The sequence below is a fragment of the Xenopus tropicalis genome, chromosome 8 (genome assembly GCF_000004195.4).
Source record: "Xenopus tropicalis strain Nigerian chromosome 8, UCB_Xtro_10.0, whole genome shotgun sequence".
Classification (NCBI taxonomy): Eukaryota; Metazoa; Chordata; class Amphibia; order Anura; family Pipidae; genus Xenopus; species Xenopus tropicalis.
Genome location: NC_030684.2, coordinates 109,976,382 through 109,987,129, shown reverse-complemented (window position 1 = coordinate 109,987,129; position 10,748 = coordinate 109,976,382). Strand labels below are relative to the sequence as shown.

The following is a 10,748-nucleotide window of genomic DNA, read 5'->3' as shown; positions in this document are numbered from 1 at the left end:
ATAGTAAGGGGTATAGTTCTATACTTCCAAATAATGGTTTCATTTTATTGTGAATTGGCCAGTCAGTGACCTGCTACAAGAGGATTTCAGACTGCTTAATTAAGTCCAAATCTCTGTTTTTTTCCCAACATTTGGCCATCCCCCACCCCTTGCTAAAACCATTGTTGTAACTTATATAGTTTCCAGCAACATTCACTTCAAATGCCATGCCACCATATCTATATAGGGCATAAATTATTAGTTCCGGCCATACAGATTAACAGGAGCTTCCCTATAGCTGCCACTAGCCAAGGCATTCTACATGTAATGGAATGAAATCTATTTCTGATGCCTATTTTATTATAGTACCTGAAATGCTATTCAGCCTTTACTAAAATCTTTAATCTGTGCTTTTTCTCATTTCAGGCCATTTGCTGTTGATCATCTCGCTTTACATTTTTAGGATCGTTTTAGTGAACGAAGAATATGGAACCAAATTCAACATCTTTGAACAACTCTAATGGGACAGTCCCTCTGAAAGCTCACAGTTTATGGGAGGTTATTACCATTGCTACAGTCAGTGCCATTGTTAGCTTGATCACAATTGTTGGAAACATCCTTGTCATGGTTTCATTTAAAGTCAACAGTCAGCTAAAAACAGTGAATAATTATTATCTACTGAGCTTAGCTTGTGCTGACCTCATAATTGGGATCTTCTCAATGAATCTTTACACCTCCTATATTCTGATAGGTCATTGGTCCCTAGGCAGCCTTGCTTGTGATTTATGGCTTGCTTTGGATTATGTGGCCAGCAATGCCTCTGTAATGAATCTTTTAGTAATTAGCTTTGATAGGTACTTTTCTATTACAAGACCTTTGACTTATAGAGCAAAGCGCACACCTAAAAGGGCTGGACTCATGATTGGGTTGGCCTGGTTTATTTCTTTCATATTGTGGGCTCCAGCTATCCTATGCTGGCAATACTTTGTAGGAGGACGCACAGTACCCCCAGAGGAATGTCAAATCCAGTTCCTTTATGAACCAATCATTACCTTCGGAACTGCCATTGCTGCCTTCTATCTCCCTGTTTCTGTTATGACTATTCTTTACTGTCGCATATACAAGGAAACAGAGAAGCGCACCAAAGATCTGGCCGAGCTGCAAGGCTCTGAATCTGTTGCTGACTTTGAAATGATGAGGCCACAAGGAACTCTTTTCAAGTCATGTTTTAGTTGCAAACAGCAAACACGCACCAAAAGGGAGAGGTGCCAGGCATCATGGTCTTCATCCAGTCGCAGTACCACTACTACTGTTAAAATAACCCATAGCCCTAATACATGTAATGAGTGGATCAAAGAAGATCAGTTGACTACATGCAGTAGCTACCCATCCTCAGATGATGAGGACAAACAAACAAAGGAAGCTGTTTTCCAGGGTGCCTATGAGAACCAAACTGAAGCTCAGAAGGAGGAAGAGACCAAGCAGATACTAACAAAGGAGCAGCCAGGGCTGAGTAATTATGAAAGTGAGCGATTCTTCTTAACACCTGGTAAAGGTCACTCACAGAAAAGTCCAAAGTGTGTCTCTTATAAGTTCAGGATTGTGGTTAATGATGATGGCTCCCAGGAGGTAAATAATGGCTGCCGGAAAGTAAAAATCACCCCATGTTCCTCTATGTCCAAAGGTCACTCATTGCGAAGCATGGACCCTAGCATTAGCCATCAGATCACCAAGCGCAAGAGGATGGTTTTGATCAAGGAGCGCAAAGCAGCACAGACACTAAGTGCCATTCTATTAGCATTTATCATTACCTGGACTCCTTATAACATCATGGTTCTGGTTTCTACCTTCTGTTCTGACTGTATCCCCTCATCTTTATGGCATCTAGGCTACTGGTTGTGCTATGTGAACAGTACAGTGAACCCTATTTGTTATGCTTTGTGCAACAAAACCTTTAGGAAAACTTTTAAAATGCTGCTTCTCTGTCGATGGAGAAAAAAAACCGTAGAGGAAAAATTGTACTGGTATGGGCAGCATCCACCCTGTCACAACAAGCTGCCCTGAAGATGCTGGAACTCTTCATGGCAAAGTCATAGCCCTCACATTGTGTTGGCTTGGGGATTTAAATACAGCTCAGTGTCAAAATCTTTTTAAAGCTGTACAGTTTCCCTTTAAAGATGTGGAGTGTCAGCTAACCAACCTTTATCTGTGTTTGGGCCCATCTGTGAATGTGTGCAAGTTCACGCAGGGCGGTAATCTCACAGATGCGGAACACTGCACACCAAAATTATTAGCTATACTAATGTTGCAAACAGGATAACTGATGCTTAGTAACAGTGCCCTAATGTTGCAACCACAAGCTGCTGCATGCCGATGTTTTCCAGAGAGAGAGATCTGGAAAGTACACACCACAACCAGAACTTTTCTAAAATCAAGTTCCAGCCTTTTTTTTTAGTTAGAAAGCCTATAAATTGTTACCACGTTACTGTGCAGACAATTGGGATTAGTCCTTGTGAGTGCTATACATGATATGCTGCTTTTGGTATGAGAAATTCGTAATATTTGATGTTGTTGTTCTCTTCAGAAATAAACACCCAGTGGTGATCAGGACGAAAAGTTGTAATGTGAAGTAGGCTGTACATAATGCTTGTACTGTTGTAGTGAAAAAAAACCAGGAACATTACCATTTTCTTGTACGGTGGGAAGTGATATGCTTGTGACTGTCCAGTGAAACTTTATGGTGAAATTGTTTTGCTGATCTCTGTGTTTAACTGTCCAGCCCTTTCCTTTCTCTGGGCCATGAAGAGATCATGGGTGCTTGAGGATGTCCAAGGAAGTAATTAGTACTTACCAACCTGAAGGCCAGGGAGCCATTTAGAAATAACAATTTACCATTACCTAACAATTCTTGATAAAGTAAAGGGACAGAAACCAAGATGTCAACATCCAAGTAATGCACATGGAGAGCTGAAACTTTTAGGCCTAAAGTGACCTTCTGACAGATGAAAAATCATGTTAACCTGTTTTAAAGCGAGAAATAAAAATGTAACTCTCATTTAAAAATTGTGGGGGAAAAACAGTATCCAGGGTTTTGACAGCCAATTACCGAAATAGTATCTCAAATGGGAAACAATTTACTTTTATGAATTTATACATTTATTGGAAAGTCATAATAGGTAATTAGCTGGGGAAATTAGTCATTAAGGATAGTGGCACATACAGGGGTTGATTTTTTTAAATGCAGGTAACATTTCTCAACCTCTTTCACTTTCTTGCACTAGGGGAACAATAATAGATTTTATTCATGTGTTTTTGGCCTAGCGCTAAAACATGTTTTAATGCAATTCAGGCCAGGAAAAAAAAACTTGACCTTAGATAAATCTGCCCATTTGGTTTTCACCCTGATCCTATGTCCAGGTTAAGATGTAGCGTATGAGTTGAGAATCGGTTTAACTACAGATTAGAGCGCAGAGCAGGCAATTAGACCAGTCATATATGTAGTCTCTATGTCTAATCAGGATAAATCCCTAATTGCTCTGGAGAAGGTATTTGTTCAGGAGGCATTTCAGAAGATGTATCCAAGGTTCATTAAAGCTGGGAAATTTAATGCAAGCTGACCGGGCATCAGCCATGTTCATCTTATAATTCAAGTAACAAAGAAACTATTTTTTTTTATTGGATTGGAAGTTGTCAATAAAGGAAAGGTGTTACTTTAAGAAAAGGTTATATTGCCTCTTGAAATGACCTTTGATGAGCTTTTGCCAAATTGGATGACCCACCATTTCTAGGAGATTCGGGCACCAGAGTATTAATATAGATTATGAAAAGCAGCTCAATAGTTTCTTATAGCAACTAATCATATATTTGCTTTAATTTCTCAACTTTTTGGGGGCCATTCTTATATTTCCCAGATACTAATTTGATTGCGAAGGGCTCTTACGCTCTTCAACAGATACATCCCACAATACAAAAGAGATAGTACAAACAGGGCTCTAAAAGAGTCTCAGGGACAGGAGTTTATCTTCCATGTGATACATATCCTCAGACTAGTCAAGGTCTCTGTAGACTTCTCATTCTAATATATTCTTCCCTGTGAAGATGTTAAATATTTGATATTCATCCCACTACAAGGAAAGGTCAGAGAATGTTTCTAACCCTCCAGTCTTTCCCTTTTTTTCTGCATTTTATATTGCGCTTCTTCATTCAACAGCAAATTTTCTTTTAGCAGTTCCTTTTGTGGCATAGGATAGGCCATGCCAGGAATCCCTCTGCAGCTGTGAACTCTAAGTCACAGTTGGCAGATATAGCTTAACAACAACTTGAGTTTAGCCAATGAAATTAATTCTCAATTTAGTGATTTTGGTGAAACAACTATTTTATGTTATTTTGAGGTTATTCCGAACCTAGAACATTAGTTAAACAATAGGTCTGCATAACTATCAGCTCACACTGACTCTTCTGTAGTTACTTTCTATGTAGTGCCCTGGTTTTCTTGCTGCTGTAGCTAATTAGGTGTACATGAAGTGTAATACATGTGGAAGCACACTGTGAGCCAAAGCCAAAGCTAGGGATCAGGCTGACAAACTGTGCGTGGGTATCACTTGTGCATTCTATAACTGTGACTATATCTGTTAGACGTTTACATTCATGTGGCAGGGCTGGGATTGCCTTCTGTTCTAAAAACACAATACGGACATAATAGCAGAATAAAATTACCCTTAGGTTATAAAGTTAGTATAACATTAGTATTTATGTTTCTGACTTCTACTATTACTATTGGGAGTTACCTATCCCTGCGTCAGTTCAGCCACAAGTGGAGGATTACTATTGGCACATCCCTGTATTATACTCTGTGCACATTAAACCAACAGCAGAGTCACATTACCTTTTGGTTTTCGTAAAATATATATTTGTGTTTTTTTTAAGTCACTATTTTATTTGCAGCAGCAGCAGCAATACTGCAGCCTCTGTGCTTTCATCAAATATGTTTCTTGTCCTTGAAGGATAGAAATAAATATCAATAAAATAAATGATGTTGAACTTCTAAGGTTTTCCTTTGTACCTGATGGTGATTATTCGCTACAAAGGTCTGCGTCTTTTCATTTCTTCCCGTCTACAAAAACAACTTCTCTTCAAAGAGCAACTTCAAGATTCTCACCCTGTGACATTTATCTTCAAATGCAACCGCCTGAATTTTCCCTGCAACACTGTAGCTGGGTCTTTAATTTTCTCCAGATGCTTCTGGAGAGGCAGTTGGCAAATCACATTATGCGAAGTCCTGGATGACAAGTACAAGCACAAAACTGATTGCATATTTTTTAAAAAATGACATTCTTTTTTGTACAGAAAATGTTTGCTTCCTATAGGTGTGCAGAGCCATACATTACATTTGACCCTAACACTTAGAGGCAAACTAGACCCACTGGAACAATTTCATATAAAATTCGTCAGTGCTCCCCTGAGCCAGTTTGATAATTTAATTCTTTTTTCTTTTATTAAAAGTTTATTAACTGGCAATATAACAAATTTTGTAGAAACATCGCCATCTGCTGGTCAGTTCCTGTAATTGTACAGTCAAAAAGATACACCTTCAGAAGTAAAACAGAGAAATGCTTTTATGTTGCTCTGCACAGGCGAGAGATCAGAGGCTTCAAATGCCCTTTCCTATCTCCTTCCTGAGCAGAACACATCTCTGTTCTCCTTCTGAACATATATCTCTGTGACTGTACAGTTAATTACAACTTAAATAGCTTTAAAACAATAAATAAAAAAATAAATAAATGAATGTAAATTACAAAAGTGCTTAGAAAAGCACCCCAAGCAATTTTACATTCATTTTTAATGATATAAATAGCTCTAAGCCGCTAATATCATGAATTTGTAATAGGAGTTCCCCCTACTGTTGAAACCAGCCAACCTGCCAGAAGCTTAATTTACTGATGCACAAGGTCCTCCAGACACTTCTCTGCCTAGGTCCATTGCTCTTTATGACAAGGGGGCTGGAACTAATTGAAGAAGTGTCAGAAGACGCCTCCTGCATCAGTAATTTAAGCTTCTGGCATTCCTGTAGGCCCAAGATGCAAAGGATACCAAGGTAATTCCTGGGCTCACTTGTGCCTCTCTGCACTGTCACTTGTGTGCAAGGAGACCCAATGCATCAATGCAGGTGCAACCATCAAGCTGACAATCCACAAAGGTTCTAAGTAGCAGACATATGTACCATATAAAGTATCTTTATACATTGCTTATTTCTGGGTGCAGTTTTGTTACCAGCACTGCGGCAAGCCATAGTTAATATCCTCTGATATTCATTATACTTACTTCCCAAATATATTTCCACTAAAATATAATAAAATAGCATTATAAGTCATACATCTCACTCAATAGCCTAGCACAAGTTAATTTCCAGGCACATTAAAAGATGTCAGCAGGAAGCACTTTTCTTCTAATTATCTATTGACTTGTTCCTGATCTATGACAGGACTGGTAATGCTTACACCAATCATATTTACGGCACAGTAGGGCTTGTTTGCTCAATTACCAGTCATTTATTGCCCCCTAGTGGTGTACTGAAACAATATATATATGACTCTACAAAATTATGCAGCAATGGAAAATTCCACTAACCCTTAGCGACGAGCAGCTTCTGAGTACAAAATTTCGAATGTTCCTATTTAAAGATTTAAATTGACTAGTGGCTTTCTTAATTATGGCTATTCAACTCACATTTAAATTTTTATTAACCTGATAGCAAGCACTATTTTTCTACAAGCATTACATTAAAAATTTGCTATTGAAAGATATTGATATTTACTATCATAAGGGCTCATTTTTGAAGCAAGTGCAACATTTACCTACAATACAGTAATTGTCCTCACAACAACATAACGGCAGGCACACAAATATAAAAATTGTTTAGTGCACAGACACCATTACAATGTTGTCCTTGGGTTCACAAATCTGGTTTTAGGCATCACCAAGTCTGTATGTTTTTGTGTTTTAAGTGTCTTGTTAAGTAGATATGTAATTCTAGCACAAACCTCTTCTGTGCTTTCACTGTTAACCCCCCTGGATTTTTTGGAGTTATCCTTTATATCCTCTCAAGACTGGGGTGGGGGCATGCTAGGGTCAAAATGGTCAAAAATCAACTGGATTAATTTCCTAGTAGGTTACTGTCTCTGGGTTTGACTAATATTATATAATAATGACTTTACTATATAGTATATGATGGTTTTATGATACAGATATGGGATCCATTATCTGGAAGCCCATTATTTAGAAAGCAACGAACTACAGGAAGGCCCACATCTCCCACAGACTCATTTTAATTAAAAAATCCACCTTTTTCCCTGTACTAATAAAACAGAACCTTGTACTTGATCCCAACTAAGATATAATTAATCCTGACTGGAGGCAATACAATTCTATTGGGTTTAATAAATGTTTACATGATTTTTCAGTAAACTATATATGCAACATTCTTCAATGAAAAAGCAGAAATGAGTGATGTGTTAAAATCTCTGCAGGCCCAAAGCAGGATTTTCCTTTAGCCTAACACATCAACGGAAAACTAAACCCTAAGACCCAGAGTATGGCTAGAAATGCCATAGTTCATACATTGAACTTATTGCACCAGCCTTAAGGTTCAGCATCTCTATAGCAGCAATGATTCAGGGCCTCACAGTTGCTCCCCATCTTGCATTTTCTTTGAAGTGCACTCTGGGCAGCTGTTGAGAAGATAAGCTTAAGGGTTGTTGCTAATTATCAACAAGAAAATGAGATTGGCCTGTCGGTAAGCTGAAGCTACAGGGCTGATTATTAAATTCTGATGCTAATTACACTGGTTTTTGAGCTGCCATGTAATATGAAAAATCTAAAAATCTGAATTTAATTACTTATCAGCCTTGTATTGTGACATCTATGTTCTATGTATACTATATATACTATATATTGGGTCCCGAAGCTCAGTAAGTGACAGCAGGGAATCAGCAGAAAAGAAGATGGGGGGCTACTGGGGCATCTTTGGGGGCACAGATCTTCTTTGCTAAAGGGCTGGGGTTGCCTTGGGCTGGTACAGAACTCCAAACCATCATTGGTAGTGAGTGGCTGACTTGCATGATTTCAGAGTATATACGGTATATTATACTGAATATATTGCAGAAAAAATTAAATTTAAAAGTGAAGGAGATCTCTCTTGCCCTCAGGTTAGAAGTAATAATAATGTTGTAAGTGCAATATGCTTAGGACCACAATAACCCTGTCTATAAACATCTCTATGACAGGGGGGTTCTTTACTGGTCATAGGTTTTTAAAAATGATGCTTTGTTTAGTGATTAACAGTGAGAATGGGAAATACCTGTTTATATATTCTTGCACAGCATCTGCTGTATGTATAAAGCAAGTTACAGCATTGGAGCAGTCACTATCCTGAGATAGTGGCATTTACTCATGTTGGATTCCGTGGCTGAACAACAAAGTTTCCTGGTGATTCCTGGAGGGAACTAAGAGAAGTCCTAATGCAATATTCCAGCATTCCGTGATGTAATGGCATATCCAGCAGTTATTTCATATTTTGAGACTACAGTCAGCTTTGTGACCCAAGAGCAACTGTCTGCAATAGGTGAATCATGGGAATTATTGTGCCTTACCCTATACAATATGGGAACCAATTTTAAATGGAATTGTCTATGCATGATACCATTAGCATGTAGGAACCTCCACAAACAGCTGGGCGCTGTATACACATTTGTTTTCAGTTGCTGGATATATAACTTGCTCTTGGTTCTGTGCAGGAGAGTGGTGTATATAGTGTCAGACTGGGATGCCACGGGTCCACCAGAAAGCCCTAGACCCGCTTATTACAACTCCTCTGCTTCCTTATTATCCTGGTCTCTTCTCTTTGATTACTATCATCTAGCCTTCTCTCCATTTCTCCTCTTTGTTGAATACAAGACAGTAGTGAGTAGAAGTATCAAATGCACCTGTGAACTCAATGCCTTAGGGACAGAGCTTTATTCCCTGTGGGCCTTGTAGCCTCCATTGCCGGTTCAGCACTTAATTTGGAAAATTCAGTAACCATATAGGGGGTGCAGCTGAAAAGTTAAGGTGAATACTCACACATACCCTGTATTGATGTATTCATATATTGGTATAGATCTGTGTGCCTATGCAAGCCACTGTATGTATGAGCCTTGTGTGTACGAGTTTATATAGGTATCTCAACATAATGCATTTGTGTATTTGTGTATGAAAGCATGTTTTCCTCTGTGTATCCATGATTCTTGGAGTGTATTTCTGCCATTATAAGCATATGTGTTCTTTTTCACGTGCACATATGGGTAGTTATAGTTATGCAAATATCTAAAGTACTCAGGGCGTCAGGTTCTCTGCATGGTCCCAGATTTTGATATGTAGGGAAAAGATCCCAGACAGTTGGCCATTTCACAAATGACTGCTTTCTTCTAATATTTGTTGTGTGCTTCTATACCTTGTGTTTCCATTTTGCTGAATTAACCTTTTGAGCAGAAGTCAAATCCACTTGAGATAGATCTGAAAATGATTCTGTTTGTTTGGAAGACCTAAATATGATTTTTTTTGGTGCACATTATAGTGTTGGATTGACTGACCCATGCAGCGGTTGCATTAGTAGAATCTGGGAAAGTCTGCAATAGGTCTTACTTATATTACTGTAGTTAGTTGGTATTCACAATCTCAAGTATATGCACGCAGTATCTCTACCTGTGTGTACATAACCAGATCTTTCCATTAGACCCCGCATCAACATGGGCAGATTATCGGTGATTCTACTAATACAGAACTGATGGTTCAGTAGTTGCGCAAATAAAAGTGGACTGTCGACACTAAAATGATCCCATAAACAGCATTCCACAGCGCGTAGCAAACATAAACCACCTGGTGCCCACTGGGCAGAAATTGCCATTTACCAACAGCATTTAGGGAATTGCAATGATATTTTATTACATCATACACTGACTGACATTTTGGGGTAGCAAAGTGCCCCTTAATCAAAGTCAAATGCAATGATTGCACTGTGCCGCCCTGTGTCTGACGTAATAAAGACCCCCAAGGAAGGCAAGCCTCAAGCAAGATGACTGGATGAGAATGTAAGGTGAGTGCAACTCACTTGCTCAAAATGTGCTTAATATTTGCTTAAAAGTACATTGTTGAGACTCCCCCCCAACTCCTCTTACAGGGTCTGTTATTACTTGTGTGGTTCCTTTCAATGGGCAGAAAATAACATCTATAATATAACTTTGGGGGAGATGATGGTATTATAGTGAATAAAATACCCCTTTTGGAAAATATAAGGATATTATAAGTGACAAAGGAGGTCCATGACCACATAAAAGCACAAAGAATTCCAATACCATGTAAAAACAGGAGGCCACAGATGATTTTATACAGTTCATGGAACTCCGAGGTGACTTCGAATATCCTCATATTTTTCAATAGGGCATACTTTTATTTATTACAATACATTCATCATAAGGGTAGAATTGCAGGATATTCATGGCTCTTGAGGATTGTAAATGTATTACTATATGCATTGTAGCAGAGTGTAGCATACCATGGTAACCATCAGAAAATCCAGAAGTTACATAAGTGTTACCTTTTATTGGCTGAGTATATTAAAAAGCGCAATCTTTTCAGCTTTTAGTATCTTATCAGCTAATGTAGAATGTAGTTAACAACAACGGAGTAGTCTGACATGAATATGCTGAAAAATGTAAATAAGACAAGAATCAAGC

At 38.5% G+C, this 10,748-nt stretch overlaps 1 protein-coding gene across 1 annotated transcript; it reads left to right on the top strand.

Moving 5' to 3' along the window:
- The first annotated feature begins 410 nt into the window (after positions 1–410).
- chrm5 (cholinergic receptor, muscarinic 5) lies at positions 411–5,011 on the top strand. The gene has a single exon (XM_018096987.2). The coding sequence runs from the start codon at positions 466–468 to the stop codon at positions 2,041–2,043; it is 1,578 nt and encodes a 525-aa protein (XP_017952476.1). The 5' UTR covers positions 411–465; the 3' UTR covers positions 2,044–5,011.
- The last annotated feature ends 5,737 nt before the right edge of the window (positions 5,012–10,748 follow it).